At 40.0% G+C, this 22,402-nt stretch overlaps 1 protein-coding gene across 2 annotated transcripts in view; it reads left to right on the top strand.

Annotated features, from left to right (window-relative positions):
- RBMS3 (RNA binding motif single stranded interacting protein 3) overlaps window positions 1–22,402 on the top strand; it is a 970,110-nt gene that overhangs the window by 931,149 nt on the left and 16,559 nt on the right. For both annotated transcript variants that reach the window (XM_065399124.1, XM_065399125.1), the window contains one exon: window positions 13,217–13,327. In XM_065399124.1, coding sequence (XP_065255196.1) covers window positions 13,217–13,327 — 111 coding nt within the window. The remainder of the gene's footprint in view (window positions 1–13,216; window positions 13,328–22,402) is intronic.

Here is a 22,402-nt window from a genome sequence, read left to right as displayed (position 1 = left end):
TGGTTTTCAGGTAAACTTGCAGCTTTGGGACAAGTGATTCAGACCCTGAGTCTTTGTTAGAGCAGACAGGAGTGTCTGGCTCAGCGAGACGGGGTGCTGGAGTCCTGAGCTGGCAGGGAAAACAGAAGCAGGGGTAGTCTTTGCACATCGGGTGGCAGCTCCCAAGGGGGTTTCTGTGATCCAACCCGTCACAGTGGCGTAGTCGGCAGGATCTGTGCACAGCTGATTGCTTTAAGATACTGGTAGTGATTTTAAGTGAGTTTTAAGTGTGGTGGCTGAAGAACAGACAAAGTGGTTACTGGTTTGTTATTTTCTGTTTGCTTATTTCGGGAAAGGAAATTAGGGACAGAAAAGGAAGCAAAATAAGTAAGAATGAAGATCAAAAGAAGCTAAAACTACACAAGTTGCAAATTGCCCAGAAAGACTGAACAATGGGCGCTGGAAATGTCTCTGTTAACTAAGAAGCCCCTGAGCTGAGTACATCTCAGTTTCAGTGAACTACAGATGGGTGTGACCCAACCTCTGTCTGTGCTGAAGCTGACTGGAGTGTCTAACCTAGCAAGACAGGAGGGGAGGGGTGCCTGTTCTGGCAGGAGGGTGTTCTCTGTGGTATCCCAGCTCATCAAGTGATGGTCTCAAGGGAAAACAAATGGAAATTGATGTACAATTTGCCTGGGAAAAGGCTGACCTGGGAAAAGAAAAGGCTGCCCACCAGCCTGGACTTAAGAGACAAAGCAAGTAAGACCCAGAAGCATGACCTGGCTGTAATGGAGTGGAAGAGGTGCACAAAGAGATGTATCCTGGAGCTGGAAGTTGGGGTCCTGGTGACTGCTGCGGTGGGAACAAACCCCAAGGACTCTAGCTGGAAGCAAACCCAACCTGAGTGAAAGGGGGGGGATTTTGCTGGCCAGCGAAAGGTCCCTCATAGCTGGTAGCTGTGAGCCTACAGCTGGGTCAGGGTCTCTTTCCCTTTTGGGGGACACAGGAGTGTCTGCCCAGTAGGGGAGCCCAAAAACGAATTTTAGGTATACTGCCTCCGCCATGGTCAGTGTCCAAGTCTCTGGCAGTAAGTTCAGGAGGAGGGTGTGACGTTATGCAGTCTACATGGTTTTATAAAAACATGATCATAAGTGAATATAATGTAACTGGGATAGTTTTATAAAAAATTTGATAATAAGTGACTATAATGCAAATGGGATATGCTTTGTGCAAAAGGTCTCTTGTAAGGTATCATTACAAAGCTCATAAGCTACTGAGTGTGATCATCCTATTTGTAGAAATGTACCACTCTTGTATCTAAAACTAGAAATATAAAATGTAACTCTGAGGGCCTATTGTAATTATGTAAAGTGTGGGCCATTAATGATGGTTTGGAATCTTGATGACTCCCATTGTCTGCAGATGGCTGTTTACCTGTGAGTCTCCCTGTATATGTGTGTGCTGGCAAGTGAGTAATGAAGTCTTGCAGTGACATGTGATCATTTAACCTGGTGCTTTTCCAGTGAGGGGACAAAGGGTTCCCGCCTTATGCAAAAGATATATAAAGGGGTGGAAGAGAACAGAGAGGGAGAGGAGCCATCATGGAGAATCCCCTAGATAACACCTAAGCTGGAACAAAAGCTGTACCAGGGGAAAGAATTGTGCCCAGGCCTGGAAGGTGTCCAGTCTGAGAAAAACTTACTGAAGCATCTCTGAGGGTGAGATTATCTGTATTTAGTTTGATTAGGCATAGATTTGCGCATTTTATTTTATTTTGCTTGTGACTTACTTTGTTCTGTCTGTTACTACTTTGAACCACTTAAATCCTACTGTCTGTATTTAATAAAATCACTTTTTATTTAGTAATTTACTCAGAGTATGTATTAATACCTGGGGGAGCAAACAACTGTGCATATCTCTCTATCAGTGTTATAGAGGGCGAACAATTTATGAGTTTGCCCTGCATAAACTTTATGCGGGGTAAAACGGATTTATCTGGGTTTAGACCCCATTGGGAGTTGGGCATCTGAGTGCTAAAGACAAGCACACTCCTGTGAGCTGGTTTTCAGGTAAACTTGCAGCTTTGGGACAAGTGATTCAGACCCTGAGTCTTTGTTAGAGCAGACAGGAGTGTCTGGCTCAGCGAGACGGGGTGCTGGAGTCCTGAGCTGGCAGGGAAAACAGAAGCAGGGGTAGTCTTTGCACATCGGGTGGCAGCTCCCAAGGGGGTTTCTGTGATCCAACCCGTCACAGGAGGTTCTCAATATCCCAGATTCACAGCAGGGATTTGAACCTGGCTCCCTCATGTTTTAAGCTATGCCCTAAACACCTGCCTATAGAGGTTCTTTCTTCCCTCACCTGACAAAATTTTCATCAAAATCGGTGTGGTTTTGTGAACGTTTGGTTTGATGATAAAGCATTTTTCGATGGAAAAGTTTAATCAAAAATATTTTGTCCAGTCTACCATCAGATTTCCTTTCGTAATTACCTCTGGACTAAATCTTCCCTGACGCAAAAGTGTTATATAAAATACAACCGAGACAGAGAGAAGGGCGTGCTGTGACTAGTTTAAGCACAGGCCAGGAGTTCAGCAATTCCTGTTCTGATACAGAGACGCTCACTCTTGGGACATGTCACTACCTCTGTTCCCCCCACGCCCGTCTGTCAGCTGGGGATGCTAATGCCTACCTGTCTTGTCAGGGTGATTGTGAGGATCAATTTGGGAATGATTGTCATGCTTGGAAAAAGGAAAAGCACCATTATAGCTGCTGAATATGTGAAGTTAGTGTAGAATTGTGTGCAAACTGCCCAAACTGAAGTGCAGAGAGTAACAGAATAAAGTTAATTATCTCTTCAACTCCCGCATGAAACTGATGATAAAAGGCCCAGCTCAACGCAGCCACAAACATGATAGTAAAAGTTTGGAGAATCACAAACTTCAAAGTTTCAAAAGTTTCAAAAACTAATATATAAATGTTTGCTATACAGCTTTGGTTTCAAAAGTTTCAAAAACTAATATATAAATGTTTACTGTACAGCTTTGGTCTTTTACATAATCATCTCTGTGCATATTTGGGAGGTTGTTATTTTTTATTTGTGACAGGGGGCCACAGTCACTGAGGGCGAGGAAGTGGCCTTGAGGAAGCCCAATGGTTCTGTGCTTTTTAAGGACCCAAGGCTGGGATAGAAGCCGCGCCAGTTCCCTGAAAAGTGAGCTTTCTCCTAGTTAGTGCCCTCCATTCAGAATAGCATGAACTGGAAGTGCCGACTTCTTTCAATAATGTAAAGGATTAAAGAGCTGGCCCTTGGTGGCCATCTTTCTAGGCTTCATTCTGGCTAGACATGTTGAGGACTATGGTGGCCATCTTTGTCCACCTGTCTGTGGCAAGAAAGAAGAAGGGAATGGAATTGCTAGTATAAAAACAGTTCCTTGTCAGAGATGAGCATGAAGGGGAGAGGTTACAGGGAAAAACCCCTGGAAGCAGTATGGGCAAAGGTACAGACTGGGGCTCTTGAAAACCCACCGCTGCAGACATCTCCTATTGGGTTTAAAATTTAGTACTTCCACTTCATAGATGCATTCTCTATGTGTATGGTTTTGGTTTATTAGTCCACAACTTACTTTATGTATAAGGACTGCAGTCCTCTGGTTAAATTTTGACATTGGGTGACATAAGTACCTTTTAGTTTGCACCAAAACCTCCATCTCTACGCCATTTGTTAGGGCACCCTAAGATACCAAGCACCCAGGCATCATGAACCCTATGATTTATTCAGTTCCAATAGAAGCATAAAATAATAATGAATTCTCTACAGAGTACCGTCTTGGTTCTTCCCCATCTGTGAGATATACTGATTGGTTCCACTGTAAGTATTCTTTTGCTTGTGAACCTTCTTCAGTGCTTCAGCCATACCCAATTTCATCCCCCCTGCTACAGCTATTTCTACCCCCTCTTATGCTACAGTCCTAGCAGTGGATTAGTATCTGTACATCATCCATAACTCTGTGTGTCAAAGCATGGGAAGCAGCATGAAGCTAGAGGGATAGAAGGACAACAGGGCCTGCCCTCAGTCCAGGGCTCTACAGTGAGCAGCTGAGGTCTGTGGCTACATCTGATTTTCTGCTCTCACCCCTGGACTGCTTCTCTAAGCTTTTCATTCTCCAGCCTTGCTAGTCAGATCCCTCTCTCATAGGCCTACTAGGTAAACCCTTCTTTCTAGATTCCTATTCCTTTCCTCAGGGGTTCCCATAGCCTCTTTCTTGCCTCCGAGAGAAAGACTGCAGGCTACCTCCACGATTGTTGCCAGCCTCCTGGCTTTATAGAAGCCGCGCCAGTTCCCTGAAAAGTGAGCTTTCTCCTAGTTAGTGCCCTCCATTCAGACTAAATCTTCCCCATTTGCAGCTTAACTGGCTGTTTGGGCTCACCTGGCCTAATTAAGAACAGCCATATTGGGTCGTACCAAAGGTCCATCTAGCCCAGTATCCTGTCTTCTGACAGTGGCAAATGCCAGGTGCCCCAGAGGGAACAAACAGAACAGGTAATCATCAAGTGATCCATTCCTTGTTGCCCATTCCCAGCTTCTGGTAAACAGAGGTTAGGGACACCATCCATGCCCATTCTGGCTAATAGCCATTGACGGACCTATCCTCCATATATTTATGTTCTTTTTAGACCCTGTTATAGTCTTGCCTTCACAACATCCTCTGGCAAGGAGTTCCACAGGTTGACTGTGCGTTGTGTGAAAAAATACTTCCTTTTGTTTTGTTTTAAACCTGCTACCTATTCATTTCATTTGGTGACCCTTAGTTCTTGTGTTATGAGAAGGAGTAAATAAGTCTTCCTTATTTACTTTCTCCACACCAATCATGATTTTATAGACCTTTATCATATCCCCCCTTAGACATCTGAAAAGTCCCAGTCGTATTAATCTCTCCTCATATGGAAGCTGTTCCATACCCTAATCATTTTAGTTGCCCTTTTCTGAACCTTTTCCAATTCCAATATATATTTTTTGAGATGGGGTGACCACATCTGCACGCAGTATTCAAGATGTGGGTGTACCATGGATTTATATAGAGTTAATATGATATTTTCTGTCTTATTATCTATCTCTTTCTTAATGATTCCCAATATTCCGGTCACTTTCTTGACCACCGCTGAACATTGAGTGGGTGTTTTCAGAGAACTATCCACAATGACTCCAAGGTCTCCTTCTTGACTGGTAACAGCTATTTTAGACCCATCATTTTATATGTAGAGTTGGGATTATGTTTTCCAATGTGCATTACTTTGTATTTATCAACATTGAATTTCATCTGCCATTTTGTTGCCCAGTCACCTAGTTTTGAGAGATCCTTTTGTAGCTCTTTGCAGTCTGCTTGGGACTTAACTATCTTGAGTAGTTTTGTATCATCTTCAAATTTTGTCATCTCATTGTTTACCCCTTTTTCCACAGCATTTATGAATATGTTGAATAGGACTGGGCCCAGTACAGACCCCTGGGGGACACCACTATTTACCTCTCTCCATTCTGAAAACTGACCATTTATTCCTATCCTTTGTTTCCTATCTTTTAACCAGTTACCGATCCATGAGAGGATATTCCCTCTTATCCCATTTCAGCCTACTTTGCTTCAGCTTTCTTAGAGCCGGTCTGGGGAGCACACCCCATTACAAACAATGAGGCACATACATTGCTTTAAGTATGTTCAATTTTACAAAGGTGCGAAGGTGTGATAGATTGACTGAGATATGAAGTTCAGATCTGGCTCAGATCAGAATCTGAATTTACCCACAGATCAGGAATATTCAGATTTGGGGGTCCAGTTTCAGGACTCATTATAAAAATAGCCCTGAGACAACAGGAGAAGGCCAAGAGGTACAGGGAGAGAAGGAAATGGATCCAAAACTGATTTTGAACATTCCCAAATTTGAGGTGGTTTGGTCCCACCTCTAGTTTTCCACTATTCTGGCAACCTTGAAAAACCTCAACAAATTAGTAATTCGTAACCAACTATCACAAATTGTGGATATTTACTACAAAATGATCCTTTGGTAATCCTCTTGGGGCTTCCTAGCGGATATGAAGAATTAATCTCTCTCATCTGCTACTAGACGCTAGACTACATTGGAAAAAGAAAAAGAATCCAAAACCAGAGGAATGGTTCCAAAAAATATGGGAGGTGGTTGTTATGGAAAATATAACGCATCAATTACATACCCAGCAAAACAGAGGATAAATAGAATTAGACATTTGGTTACCATTTATTCAATACTCAGACAAAATATAGTCAGTTGCAAAAAAACCAACCAACCAAACAAACAAAACCCTAGAGCATCTGTCCCGTTTTTTTTTTTAATATTAACATTTGATAGACATGCCTGGTTTGAGAAATATGAGTAGAGTTGATAGGTTCACTCAATTTAATAAGTTCACCAGAAACAACAAATCTTGGATAGTGTAAAGAGGCTCGCTCTGTAATATGATAATACCCTGTTAAATAGGAAGATGCTTACTGTGAATTTTAAAAACTTTCCAACCAGTAATTGTATTTCTAATCCCACATCAGTCTCACAACACTAGGAAAAAGCAGACAATATTAGTATACTCATTACTCCAGAAATCCCAGCACTAACTAGTCATCCTTGCCCACCTGTCTAAACATGCATAATCCAACTATGGTTAAGTCACTCGCTGTTTTTCAAAGTGGAAGCATTTCATTGGACCAACATAACAAATAATATTGCATATGCCTTTTGATGTTGGCAATTACTTAAAAAGCATCGTTTACTTAATATCATAGCAGCTGTATTTAACTTTCTCCTGTGATTTTCTCTGTTTCCATAGAGAGACATGTCTCTATTAAAGTCAGTCTGTAAATGATAAATTAATAAAAATATCTCCGACAAATATATTCTCCTTTTATATGGACAATGTATTCATAGACCATGGACCCTAGGGCCTTATAGAAGAACAGGGTATTTTGAATAAAGCTCAGAGGAATTCATATTTCAATAGAATTACTCTAGGTTTACAGCAGAGTAGCAGAAATCATAACGTGCCCCATGGAGTGTGTAGTTAAATAAACCACACTTTAGTGCTAAGTAAACAACTTGTTGTTTTAGCCTCTATTTTCATGCTTATTTGCCATATAACAGATGGTCTGATAGGAGATAAGCCTTTATCTCTGAAGCCAGCCTTTCTCCAGACTTTATGAATGATATTATTCTATATTAATTTATCTATGTATTCCAGTAACTACTGTATAGTAAATTTATTTGCCAATTCACAAATCCATTTCTTATGCTCTTACTTGCTAGATGTTCCATGGTTTACTATTTGTGCATAATACATCTTTTGAGGTGACTAAGGTATAAATACCTCTTTCCTATTTTTTCTTTTTCAAAGTCAAAAAGTGTGCACAATTTTATAGATTCCAAGGCCAGAAGGTACTATTGTGATAATCTAGACTGACCTTCTGTAGAACTTCTCCAATTTTTATATATACATATAGATGTGTGTATATACATATATACACACACACACAGTAATACGTTAACCAAGAGAATCAATTGTTTAAAAAAAATCTGAATAGAAGTAAGTTCTTACTGCTTTGGTATGAGAAGTAACATGGTGATCCTCAGTGGGCACTCTGTTTTCTTTTGAATCTGCCAGGGATTCATTATTATTTGACTCTATAATCCCCGCTTCTAGTAAAGCTAATCCAGTGTTGGTAGTATTGCATAACAGGCCCCATGCCAAAAATATCTTGCCAACTTTAAAAGGGTACTAGATTGCCAGAGTGTTCTAGGCATTGAAAGTGCATTTTAAATGATAGTACCAAAGGTTCTTTCGGTGATCAATAGGTGAGTTATTCAGCATAATTTTAATTTCTCTGAGAAAGCTTGGAGACTCGAAAGAGAAGTCATTATCTATCTTCTCAATGGATAAGCAGTGATTGCTGTCAAAGAAAGAGATGAGCATTGAGATATTAGCTGAGGGGGATATATAATATATGAAACAATTAATGGACTGCCCAATAGCCTTGTGGTATGTCCAGTTAAAAACTGATTTCCCATAGTGTGTTAGCTGAGACTGCAGGAGCCATGAGTTGGTTCTGGAAACCTTGCAAGCATACTTGAAATGTTGTACTTGGTCTCACCGTCTGCTGCGTATTTTTTTAAAAGAATGATTCATGTTTGTGACTGCTCCCATATTGGTGATCAGCTGTTGGTCTAATGGAACTATACATGCAATCAGTGGCACCCAAGATGGACAGAAAGTGTGTTGTGATATAAAAAATTCTCATGATTTGTGACTGGTTCTGTATATCTAGTATATATGCTTCTGTGTATAGGATACATGAGATATACATGCAGCCTATGTACAGAGACAGTAGTGTTAGGATAAATGTGAGAAAATTGTTTACGCATTGGTAAGTGTCTAATACTGTGGTATTTCTGATGGCGGCTAGTAATTTAGAATGATTCTGGTTCAAGGAATCCCAAGGCGAGAGTTATTTGGAAAACCAAAGGTCACATATGACTACAAAGCTTTAAACTCTCCAAATCCCTTTTCAGCCCCTCACAGGGAGGTAGAATTGTTTGTCAAACTGCTATCAGGAATGCTTGCTCCTTTGACAAATCCAGACAACTAACCCTTTGTCCTTTTTCATTATTTGAAGGACATAAATGCTTTCCCTTGTTTGATTTTGTTATCAAACAAAAAACATTTTAGTCCCACCCATCAGCCTTGCCAGCCCACGGGAGGTTGATTTCCAAGATAAGTTGAAGTATGCAGTTTTATCTGAAGTACTTTAATAACAGTTGTGATTGGGATCCCAGGCAATTCTCTGAAGAAAAATCCGTAAATCTCACTGAATTACCAATCATGGTTTAAAGATGTTGAAATTGCCTTTAAAAATTGCTAAGTACGTCCCTTTCCATGTATGACACACAGGACAAGTGTAACAGTTTGACAGTCTACTCCATGCTGATGTTGGAAATTCCCTGCAGAAACTGTGAAAATCTAATCCTTAGAGACAGCAGAGCAAACCTAAGTAACTGGCAGGCACTAGCAACTTTATGTGGCAAAGACAGTGGTAAAAACTTCATCATTAATTCACCTGCAGGTTTTTTTTTAAACTAGACTTGGCCTTTAATAGAATTACAGCGTATTAAGGTGTTTTTCTGTATAATTTACAAACTGAGTAAACTCAGACATCTAAAGATGTTAAAATGAAAAACATGTTCCCTTTAGTCTTGCCACTAGCCAAGTGGGGCCCGTGAGAGGGCACATACTGTACATTGCGAATAAACTAAATTACCTTGCATGCAAGTGGCAATATCTGACATGAGATATTGCTGCCTTCTACAGCTAAACAAGTTGGATACAAATGGACTTGACAGCATGTTTTATGAAATGCATTATGATTTGGAGACCTGGTGTTGCCTTAACAACCAGACGGTATTTCCTTAATTAAGTATAATTTTTTTCCTACGTGATCACAAGAGGATTCTGCAAACTCTGGTGAATTAATGGACTGGCAAATGCATATAGTTCTCTGCTCTAGGTAACTGTCAGCTCCAAGCTCTTTAAGTTGTCTCTGTCTGATAAATTACGATCAGAAAGATACAGATCCTTGAGTTTGCCCCACACTATTTCTAGTGTGCTGGACTTTGAGACGATAATGTTTATGGTCTCAGTAACCAGTAATTTAAACAAAAAAACCAGTTATCTCCAAGTATATTTATTTTTATTGGATATATATTTTCCCCAAGACCTATATTTTTAAAAATAATTTATTCACAATAACTGTGTTTTGCTTACTGAAAGAAACATTTTGTACTTAACTTTTCCACTCAATGTCTGGCACTTGTATTTACAATACTAAATCACAAAACTTTCCTTGCTGCTGTCCATCCTTGATTGCCAGGCTCCTGAATTTATACACTGGAGTAGCCATCAGTCTGCCACATCTGTAATCAAACCAAGTTCCTCCAGTCATGCCTTTTGCAACAGAAATATCAGAAAGGTGAGCTAGGCTTTTACTGTCCTTGGGAGCCTCCCAAATTAATTGCCGCTGCTACTACTGTTGGGAGTCGGTTCTTTCAGTGTGCCAGGCAGGGCTTTAATTGATCAGCCACACACATATGCTCTGGGAATGCATATGTGCTTTTTTGCATGTCCTATTGTAGTCAGGAGCTAAAAACATCCATCACTGATGTCTCTGAGGAAATAGGCCGTCTCCAGGGCAAAGGAGAAAACTGCTTGCAGAGATGCCTAGGATAATTTTTTTTCTGTTAAACTCAGTTTAAGCTTTAGTGTTTCGACACACAAAAATTGCCTGATTCTGGGTTCTGACTATAATTGCATATTTTCATGAATTCTTATTATAACCAAATAGCGTACTTGAGATTCATGGACACATGTTCCAAGATCTCAAGTTCAGGAGCAGGCCTGGAATCCCAGGCTATGTGAAGCCAGGGCCGGTGCTACCATTAAGGCGAACTAGGTGGTTGCCTAGGGCGCCAAAAAGCAGTGCCCCCAATTTTTTTTTTACAGCGTTCCTCCCCGAGCGCGCGGTCGCCGCTCCATTTCTCCCGCCTCCCAGGCTTGCAGCGCCAATCAGCTGTTTGGCACCGCAAGCCTGGGAGGAGAATTAGAGCGGGGGCAGCGTGCTCGGGAAGGAGGCAGAGCAGAGGTGAGCTGGAGTGGGGAGGTGCCCCACGGCTCCCCGGGCCGGGGGGGGTGGGGATCTGCCGCGGGGGTGCCTCAAGGCGGGGGGGAGCTGCCACAGGGCTCCCCACCCCAGCGCACCTCTGCTACGCCCCCTCCCCGAGCATGCCGTCGCTGCTCCACTTCTCCTGCCTCCCAGGCTTGCGGCGCCAATCAGCTGTTTGGCGCCACAAGCCTGGGAGGGGAGGAGAATTAGAGCGGGGGCGGCGTGCTCGGGGAGGAGGCGGAGCAGAGTTGAGCTGGGGTGGGGAGCTGCCGCACGGCTCCCCAGGGGGGAGCTGCCGCGGGGGGGGGGCGCCTCAGGACGGGGGGGGGGAGCGGGGAGCTGCCACAGGGCTGGGGGGAGGGGGCGCAAGGTGGAAGTTTCACCTAGGGCGCGAAACTTCCTTGCACCGGCCCTGTGAGAAGCTGAACACCTGGACAAAATGCAGTTTCCTGGAGCAAGGTGCTACTGCAGACTCTTGCTTTGAATCTCATATTAACTGTTGAATGGGCTTATCTTACATCCAAAAGGTTTACTAAGGATGGATTCTCTGGCATTTGTTAGTAGAAAGAATAATAAGAAAATGGGTTACAATTAGGGCTCTAGATAGAATAGGGTGAAGGAAAATAATATCATTTTATGTGTGAGGAGGAAGAGGGGAAGATCAAGATCTGGTGAAGAAAATATCTGTGATGAAGGTTTGTAGAACTGATTTTGAGAGAGTTGTTCCATCCAAGGTGAATAGTGGCACTATTGCAGTTAATTTGAATGAATTCCTCTATTGTAGTTTCATCTAAGCTAATACTAAATGCAGCAGCCAAAAATAAGAAGCAAAAATTGGCACAAACAAGAAGGATTTGAAACATGCACACTAATAGGCCCATTGATATTTACAAGAATTCATACTGGAATATCACAACTATTCTTTGGAGATTTTATGTTTCGTATAGAGTCATTTGCTGCATTTCTCTAGCGACTTACATGAATGCAAATGAATGTAGTCTGGTATGTAATATAAAGCGTGTGTGTGTATGTATCCCACATGCTGTACTATCTTACAAAAGGGACCAATCAATTGAGCCAGTCCCCTTTTGAGCATTGTTTCTTAGTGATTAATACAAACTTGTCCAGGAATCAGTGAGATTCTCAAATCAGACATAAGCATAGAAGAAAAATGTTGGCAAGGACAGAACAAGTTGATTGGCATTCCCCCTAATTGTTTTATTGCTTATGTGCAGTTGAAAATATGGAAAACCTCACCTCCACTCTCATTCTTAGAAACGATTTCCAACCGTGCAAAATAAATGTGAGGCAGTCACTTGAGAACCAATGGCAATGGCTTTTAGAAATTATTGGGGTTTTTATCCTTAATGCTGAATTCCCCTGTATAGCTCTGGGTCAAAAATATTCAGACTTTGAAATATCTTGATGAAGAAAGGAGACAAATGTTTCATATAAATGTCTCAAAAAATTTCCCCATTTTTTACTGGCTTTCATAGTGTGTCTGTATACATTTTTACAATGTATTCACAGACACATAGAGTGCACTGTGGAATTCATATTGAGAGAGAGCTGGAAACATCTGAAGTTATTTACCCTTGCTTAATTATCTTTATAGCCCATGTTGTGGTCTACCAAGTTTGTGTGCCTTGTCCATCCCTTACTAAGGAGCACAAGGAAAGGAATATGTTCAGACTTCGGCAGAGAAAGAAGGAGCAACTCGCACCATTCTTGAGACACCTACTCTAGCCCACCAGGGAGTAGAATTTTGCATGTGCAGCTTTGGGCAAAGCCATGAGTGCACTGACATGGGGTCTTTGATTGCTGATGAAAATTACAGAGCAGCTCTCCCTAACAATTCTCTGTTTGGTATTCTCTCTCTCTCTCTCTCTCGTTTAGGGTCTTGTTCTTGCCTTACCTTGTGTCCTGTTTATTATTGACCTCTTTGGTGCCAGGCAATGAGGGCAATGCATTTAAAACCTGTGTATGTGTATTTTTTAAAATAGACGTTGCTCCCATAATGGTTGTCAACAACTAGTCTTGCTTAATCGCCTGGAAAATGTCACAAACAAGGGCTCTTAAGAGAAATTGAAAAAGCCAAGTTAATTACCATTATAGGTTGAATATATCAGGGACTGAAGGTTTTAAAAGCCAGGGAAAATTGGGGACATATGTGTGGTGTCTCTGAGTAAGATTGTTCCATATAGGATATGGAAAATGTAAATGACAGGCATTTTGCCATGTACAGTAGCATTCACTATAGACAGACCATATGTTTTTGTTAGAAGCAGTGAAGCCAAAAATGACATTTAATTGGAACTGGCATAATACACCCTCACTAGTCATATATATGTGTGTCTTGGTTGTCAATGGGAACAACATATATTTCACATGACAGATATATTAGTCTCTTTTAAGATTAATATTAAGCATTAGCCAAATTCATTCATTTAAAGAACATTGATGACTTTTAAAAAAAATAAATGTTGAGGTGGAAATCATGTGTATTTGCAGGGTGCTGTGATAACGCCAACAATGGACCACACTATGTCAATGCAGCCAGCAAGCATGATGGGCCCTCTGACCCAACAGATGAATCACCTTTCCTTGGGCACAACAGGAACGGTAAGTTCAGATAATATGCTACATCGTTTTACTAATTTCAGAGTTCTCAAGGTCATTTCCGCTCACTTGAGTTTCCGATACTTCATTCTTTTTATTTTAATATTTCCATGGCTCCTTTTTTTCTTAGCTTATTAATTTTTAATGGTTACATAGAAGATCTAGTATACTCTTTATATGAATTTTTCCTAATATTTCACTCATAGCACAACAAACTTTTTTAACTAAAGGAAAAATGTAACCATCTATAACATGACACGGTAGTTCATTCTGTGAGTCTTGCAGTCATTTCTTTGGCGTATGGCATATTTGTTTCTTCCTTATACTGTTACTTTACATACTTTATTGTGTCATCTTTCCTTCCAGATCTGGTTCAAGTTAATTCCAACCTCAGTGTTTTTTTCCCCATTTTTGTTGATATATCAGACTTTATTCATCTCTCAGGATGCCTGAATATGCTGGTTCATCATTCTTTGCCATCTATTTTATATGTTTCCGCCAATAAACAAACAAATAGAAATATGATCTCAGTGCTTTTCTCACTATTCTTCTTATTTTCCTTGGACACATGAACCTAAGGGAGGCTACTGTGGCTAGTAAGAATATCTGTATGTGAAATTGAAGCCTTGATTGGCTAGTTAGATAGCTCCCTGGCAAGGAATGCCCAGATGCATGTTAGTTGTCTTTAGAGTTTGTTGATGACAGATCCATTTTACTGAGTGAATTAAACATGTATTTAAAAAGTGCAGTAAGGGTATGTTGAAGCAGCTCTTGGGACTTTTGCCCTTTGTCTCTCATTGACATCGGAGAGAATCGTGCAGATGTAAACCCTTTGGATGACTTAGAAAATTTTCCTCTAACAGTCTTCATATAAAACCAGGAAATTCCCAACTAATGATCTACGCTAACATCAAACCGCTGCTAGTGTCCTTTTGGTTGCTATTTTGTAATTGGTTCAGGTGGCATGACCAGATGTATTATATTTGCTATTATTACATTGTATAAGTCATTTTATATCCTTTTAAGATAGTCTTTATGTAATGATACCTTTGCCTGTAGAATGTGCGATATTAATTGACAGCAATATTCTAGCATTCTGAAGAGAAGGAAGAGTGCTCACATTCTGAAGCTTGAGAAGGTTCTTTAGTTTATTTAGACCAGTGTTCATGAATCCCAGGGCATGAACCATGGCGACTCCAGCTCTGTTAGAAAAAAGAACGCTACTCTGATTATCGGAACTGAATCACATTTTATGATCAATCTAAAAAGTGAATTAAAAATTTCTGTTGTGCTCATATTTTCAAATTTGTCCTTTAAAAGTTTGCAACAGGGTGCTATAGTCACTGGATATCTTTCAACCAGCTTGTTTTCAACAAACAAGCCAAAAAGTCATAAACAATTCTGCTTCGTGTCAGCAGCAATCTGTCCCAATTTAATCTAAGAGCTTTCAATATGCAAAGATTTTTTATTTAAAGTCTTTTATACATTTACTTCCTTAGACAAACCATTTAACCAGCATAAAATACGTTTCAGGCAAAACAGCCATCCAGGGTGTGCCCGAGTGAAGAATTGGCTCTAAACCTGGCTACAAACGTGAACCAAGCCATTGGTTCACTAAGGACTGTGTGTTTCCAAAATGCAGGGTTGCAACCCTTTCTGCAGCCAAATCCACACTATGGGGAAAATTCACCCATGGTGCAGAGGGCCAGCATAAGGCTCTGTGGATTGATTGAGCTCCAATTAAGGACTGGCCTGATGCTTGCTGGGAAAACAACAACCCTGAAGTGACTAGCATCCCCTATGTACTATGGAAAATATCTTGTTACTGAGTCCAAGTAGTGTAAAGGGCTGCATGTAAACTGATGAGTACAAGAAGCCATAAGCAGTGAACAACAAGAAGTTTTATTGGTCTTAAAAACCCAGGAAAGATACCCCATATTCTTGAGCACCATCCACTAGCACCTTATGTATTAATGATCAACTATTTATTTAGATATCTCTCTTATACAGAATACTATAACAAGAGGTATTACATGTGAGGCCATAGTGGTGGTGGGCCAGGAGAGTGACTGTAAATCTCTGTTTACTCAGATCCACTGGTCCCAGTTCCCCTCCCATGGAAAGCACAGAGCTACAGCAAATACTCCAGCCCATAGGCAGGTATAGTTTGGGAGGAAGAGACTACTGAGGGGGGCTCCACAGAAGCTTTACATCATGACCCTGAGTTGTGGGTGTAGATTTCACCCCTCTCACCTCCCTCCCCCCCCCATGCTCTGTGCTTTATCCACATTGAACCTCAATACTCATTGAAAATATAGTTAACAATAGTGACAAATTTGATGGTAGTTGTGCTGCCTGGATCACCTGCACATATCTGCCTGGAATCAGGAGCTGAGCAGAGAATATCCCAGAGGGCACAATTCAGCCTTATTTATATATATTTTTGTACATACCTCTTCACTCAAAAATAGCAGGAAACATTTGCATAGGTGTGCTGACTGTGCAAGTAAAGGAAATCTAAGCCTAAATAATGTCACAATTGTGACAAAATGAGAAAACCCTAAAAATTCTGATTAAGGCTGACAATCCCTCCTCAGCTCCTGCCAGTATATTAAAAAGGAAGGCCCAAAGGCTTAACCTAAGGATAGAGAGCCGGGTTTAACCCTGAATGTTCCTCTCCTTTCCTAGTTTATTATAACCTTAGCATATATTCTAGCAAGCCTCATTTTCCTTATATAATATTTATCCACAATTAGCTCTTCCCTTCAAATGATACATTACTGAGATAGCATAGGGAGTAGGTCTGCTCTGTATGGAGACACTGAAAGAATAGCATAAGTGTGTATTTAATAATATATGGATGCTGGAATTGTTCCATCATCAGCCTGTCACTCAAAATGTGTCTAACACAGCCATTGATCTGACGTCTGTTTTGCAGTTTAATAAAAGTCATGACTGATAGCTTGAGTGGAAACAATATAAAAACCCTTTAGAAAAATAAAACTGCGCAGCCTGATCACAGCTTTCAGTCCTTACAGCTGGGCTCCTTTTACATTGGCAATGACACTTTCAGCCATCAGCAGCACCCATCTACCATTTGAAAGGAAACGAATATTTGCCATATATGTCCCCTCCATAGCTCATTCCTGAAGGAGGTTTTAGGTCATTACCTTGTTGCTTTTATTTCCAACGTGTATTTAAGGCGACGCTTTGGTTCCATTTACATCCCACATCCTGAGGCAGCATCTCTCACCCCTCATATGCAGATGTGCTTTTCTGACCATTTTGTTTTCGGTTTTGAAATTGCTTCAGTATAGCCCTATTTCATTTTTAACTTTTGGGGGCCATGCCAATGGGAGAGTGAATGGAAGCCAGCTTTTAGACTGAAACTGCTAGCTCAGCTGTGCTTTTTAATTGTTCTTCACACACTCAGCTGGGCCGTTTTAGCTTTTGCTTGCTTATTTAAAAGAAAATAAGCGAAACTTGCAGCACAAGCTCTTGATTCTTCTTTATAAACTGTACATTTGTTTAATTGTTCTGGATACTTATGTATAAAATAATCAGTTGTGTATAAAAATGATGTTAGTTTATCTCAGGGCTCCGTTGATATGGCAAACCATCCTAACTCTGCTTTCATGGTTTACAATGTGACCAGAAATCCCTCAATGGAATAACAGGCGTGTTATTCTGGTACATCATTTCTTATCTCTTACTTTGTTAGCTATTTCTGTTGCCACTAGAGCTTGATGATATCTCTAGAACCTCTCAATGGAACAACAAGCTTGTTACAAGTTTCTTATCTGTTATTTCCTTTGGATACTATATGGTCACTGATGATTTACAATGTCACCAAAGGCTCTCAATAGAATAACTGGTTTGTTAGGTTTGTTTGGTTTTTTTAATCAACAATTTTCTTTGCACATACTTTGGCCATGAATAGTCTATGATGTCACCAAATTCCAGTAATGTTCAGAGCTTTGTTACAAAATGATCTTGTCTGTTGTTTTAATAGTACATCATGTGGTCCCTGACGATTTATAGGAGCAACATTTCTTTACAATCTTTTGATCTCGATGTTAATCAGGTTTTAATCTTGAAGCTCTTTTAGTTTGTTTGACTGTCTGTTTCAGTTTGCTTGGAGAGTACAAGACTGGACCGATAGCAAATGAAGCTAAAGTATGGTTCAAGCTGGTACTAAGTAGATCACCCTTGTCCATTTTCTCATCTTAGGTCCTGGACAAATGAAAATGATTAGCAGCATAGTGCAATTTTGGGAAACAGGTTCTTTCAGAGAGAAATTAATCTGTTTGGAAAGGAAAAGACTAGTCCAGGGGTTCTCAGCCTGGGGGTTGGGACCCAGCAAGGGGTTGCAAGGTTATTACATGGGGGGTCGTGAGCTGTCAGCCTCCACCCCAAACCCCGCTTTGCCTCCAGCATTTATAATGGTGTTAAATATATTTTTTTAAGTGTTTTTAATTTATAAGGTGAAATCAGAAGCTTGCTGTGTGAAAGGGGTCACCAATACAAAAGTTTGAGAACCACTGGAGTAGACTAATCTCTGTAAGGGTAATGTAAAATAACAAATAGTGCAGTGAAAGCCACTTGGTTGCTCCTATTAGTCTATTCTATAGTTTGAAATAAACAAGGGGATAGTTAATGAAATTGAAAGTCACCAAATTTAAAATCAAAATAACTTTTTCATGCAGCAGCTAATCAATCTGTAGAATTTGCTGCTTCCAGATACTCATAAGACAAAATAGGTGAGCAAGGTGTTTAAAACTAGAATTGACATTGATATGAATAACATTCGCAGTCACAACAGCTCAGTAAAATACCTAAAAGGATATAGTGTCTTGTGGTTCAGAATATGATCACCAGCTGGGGATAGCAAGGAAAGACATTTTTAAATTAGAGCTGAGTAAATAATTCATTGCATGGTTTTCATCTCCCTTTTCTCTTCAAAAGCGTTGAGCACCTTATGCTTCCATTGACTGCAAGCTGCTTCTATTCAGATGCCTAAATATGGGTTCAGGAACCAACATTTAGCCACCCAGGTTTGAAAAATTTGGCTGTGGGTCACATGGATAATATGTTTCTGTTCCCTTACTGGCTGAGCAGAACGCTTAAAATCCAGTTCCTGGTGTGACTGCTGCATTTATGAGCTAAGCATTCACTTTCTAAGAGCATTCTACACTACAATATTTGCCTACAACGTGCTTTGTTTCTGCAAACACTCCTTCCAGGAAATTCAGTAGCTAAACTATTCAGAGAAAAGGAAAATAAAAGGGGCACAAACACAGATGATGTGGATTCAGTTTTTGATTCAATGAAACATACACAGAACATTCTGGAGGTATTTGTTCAGTACCTCCATCTGCAACATTGCACAAATGAACAGGTACATCGTTTGGACTCTTTGCCTGCCTCTCATGCATCAGCTAATGGCCATTACTGGAGGCAGGATTAGCCCGACCTAAAGCCTCTTCTCATGGAAGGATGCTGGCCCCTAGATGATTGTGATAAAAAGTTAAATTGACATATGGAGAAATGATAATGCAAATGCAAATCAAAACATTGAAGTGGTGGCTAAAATGTAAGAAGTTGATGAACATTTTATTTTCATAACTGCAAATCTGATGCTATCTGAGCCAAATGTGTTCAACGGGCTTCAGGTGTCTGTGAACTTGAGTGCTCAGAGGCTAGTTTCACCTATACGGCTTTGCTGTCACGCTATTTATTGTTACTAGAAGTGCCCCCGATAGAAAATACGAGGGGCCGTTGAGAATATAATTCAAAGTGTTCTCTTAAAAAACATGCACATCACTTAGCAATAGGCACGTACCCACTTGCTGTGGGGTGACATAGCTTTCTTAGAAGAGGGTTGTTGACTCTGGAATTTGCTTTTTTGGCAGCAAAGAAGTGTCACAATTTTAGTCTTTCAGGCATAATTTTCCATCGTAAACATTTTCCAGGAAAATTAATTCAATTTTTCAGCCAGCTATAAAGTTTGGCGGTAATTAGTGTATGGAGCAAGACATAGCTGTTAAACTAACATTTTAATGACAGCAACTTCACCTGTGCTTGGCAAGTTGTGGTAGGTTATGAAGTGATTAATAGAAAATAAATAAATTCTATTCAGAGTATATTGGCCGAACAAACAAGTTTCCTTTGCTTTATTTCTATACTACACATCTGTGCTACTATACCTGGGCAAGGATAATGTCCTTCCTGAGATTCCTTGGCCTTTGTTTAAAACTAAATCTAACGGAGCTGGAGATCAAAAATGTATGATAGGAGACTTTAAAGTAATTAACTTGCAACAGAAGGTGAGGAATAAAATGATGTATTTGAAGGTTTATAAATCCATCTCATTAATTTTCTTGTAAATTTCACGATCAATGTTACATTTTCATGTGTTTCCGAGGAGAAAAATATGAGCTGGTGCCCCATAGCATCTATTCAAGCTTAATTTTAAAACTAGGAATCTTATTATATTACATATTCTATTGGATATTGATACCAAGAGGTAACAATGTATGATTGCAATTATAAGTGTTGTTACTACTGCCTACTTAAGTATATCTCACAAAAGATTGCAGTCCTATTCTTCCCAGTATGAAGAATATATGTTATAGGCTCCCTCATGCATAACAACTACTTTCAAATAAAAATTAGAAAATTAGAAATAGAATGTTAAAGAGTAAACCAGACAGTGTGTGCTGGTTTGGTGCAGTGGCCTAAAGGATTAAAGCGCCTTTGGACCATAATTATTCCTTGGAGACTTTTGCAGAAGGAGCTATGCCCATTGCAAACTGCAACAACTACACTTAGTTCTAAGCCCCTCTTGTGTAATCAATTCCGTTTAGCTAGTTGTGGGATTTTTAGAGAAACTTTTGGTTCAAACAGAACCAGCACACATTGTCTGGGGATACTGATTAACATTCTATTCCTAGTTTTCTAATTTTTATTTGAAAGTAGTTGTTATGCATGAGGGAGCCTATAACATATGTTCTTCATACTGAGAAGAATGGGACTGCAATCTTTTGTGAGATATACTGAAGTAGGCAGTAGTAACAGCACATATTACAATTTATATTTTCAGAGCTCTGTGGAAACATTAACTAAATAACTCTTGTAACACCACTTAGGTAGTCTCAAGGAAAATGAGCTGCATACTGTGGACTGTTTCATATTTTATGGACAGTAGATTCTACTGAAAACCATCACAGTGGTTTAGTGCAGATCTTATAACACAGAAAATACATTCAAGGGAAGGGCCAGATTTTCAGCTGATATGAATTGGTGTAGTTCCAATGAAGTCAATGGAGATTACCAATTTACATCAGCTGATGAGCTGTCCCTCATTAAGAAAAGGGTAGAAATTACCTATTCCAGTTAGATTTGACTTGACCTTTTACCTCTTCAGTGTACCAGGAGTTGGAATTTAATCTACTTCCTGTCAAATATTTGTTTTTAACTCATAATATCAAGGGATCCTGACTGCAATTCCAAATTTTTAAAAGAGCTAAATTGTGGTAAATGATTAAAATGTTTTAAACACCAGCATCAAAATTCATCATGAATCTCATGTTTTTACATTTTTATTCCCTCGGGTCACTAATCATACTGACAGTGCTGTTCTTTGGCAGCTGTATTTTTTTCTCTTTTTTTGCTCTCTGTTTTTCACTTCACTTTCCTTGCATTCTTTCTCATGATCTTTCACCGTAAGCAAAAAAGTTCCAGTCCTCAGGCCGGAATGACAGTTAAGCAGCTGCCGTGTCAGTTTGCACAATTATAATTCCTTCAGTGCTGGAAAGGGGTGTTACTGCTGTACAGGTTGGCTGACACACTTCCCCAGAGGCAAAATTCATCACCTCTGAAATCAGCCAGTCACTGAGAGAACTGTGCAGACTCCCTCCTACATCCCCATGAGCAGCCAGTCTCCTACCTTTTAAACATTAACCCTATTGATTTCTATTTCAGCAGAAGCTTAGGTATACAACATAACATACACAGGTCATTAGAGGTTCTTCTTTGTAAGGTGAATCTTGTATGTCCTGGGGCCTTAAAGGTATTGATATCAAGTCATTTCTTCAGTAGAAAAGTGGCCACTTTGTCATACTGTTTGTCACATTCTTGGAGGATTGGCTGTAGTGCAATTATGGCTTTGTCGACTGCAAATATTTTCCCTGCACTTTATCTTGTTTTTTAATGTGGGTTTTACACAGAAAGAAAACAGAAAAGGGGACATTTTGCAACGACACTACTGTCAGTGTAAAATGAAGATGTTTGAGCTTCTCAGTCAGTCGGTGTGCCATATGGCTAAAGCACCAAAGCCAAAGAGTTTATCAAAGAACCGGAAAGTACAACCAAACCCAGGAATAGATCTTTCAAGATCCCTGTGGGAAGAGCAATCCACTAACTAGGCTGTGGTTTTAGAACAGAACAGAATGTTTTGACCCACCCTGATTGCTTGACCATATGTGCTAAAGTACAATTGTGTAGTGTTTGTCTTTCTCACATGAGTGGAGCAGAGATACCTCAAATGCTTACTGATAACTAATGTTAGGCTGTATAGTATCTTTTACATTTAAAGCTCAAATGAAAACTACAGGCAATTGGATATCAATATGATAGCAGTAGGTGGGCTTTTTCAGCTTTCATGCTTATTTTTTCCCAGACTCTCTGTGATGTTCATGTATTGCCATTCATAAGGATTAATAGAGTCTGTGTTTTCAAGGTCACCCCTGATCTAGGTATGGTAGAAGAAATTTCCCAAATTTGAAAATGCAATTTTTTTTGAATATTTATTTTGTTTTCCCCCCCCAACCATGGAAGTAGCAGGCTTTTAAACCCCCAAAACGAGTTGATCTCCTGAGAATCACACCTTATCGGCTCTCAAATATCTGCAGGAGATCAGAGGGTTGATGAAGGAAAACCAGACAAGTTAATACTGAAACAATCTCAATGGACGTATGAGATCCTCCCTCCTACAGGCCTCATCACTGCAATCATAGGACATAATAGCCTCTAAATCATTAGATTTTTGGCATCACAGATTGTGATGGTCTACCACAT

This window comes from Emys orbicularis, chromosome 2 (assembly GCF_028017835.1).
Source record: "Emys orbicularis isolate rEmyOrb1 chromosome 2, rEmyOrb1.hap1, whole genome shotgun sequence".
In the NCBI taxonomy this organism is placed as follows: domain Eukaryota; kingdom Metazoa; phylum Chordata; order Testudines; family Emydidae; genus Emys; species Emys orbicularis.
The sequence above is the reverse complement of the archived record's forward strand: the minus strand, read 5'-3'. Positions and strand labels throughout refer to the sequence as shown.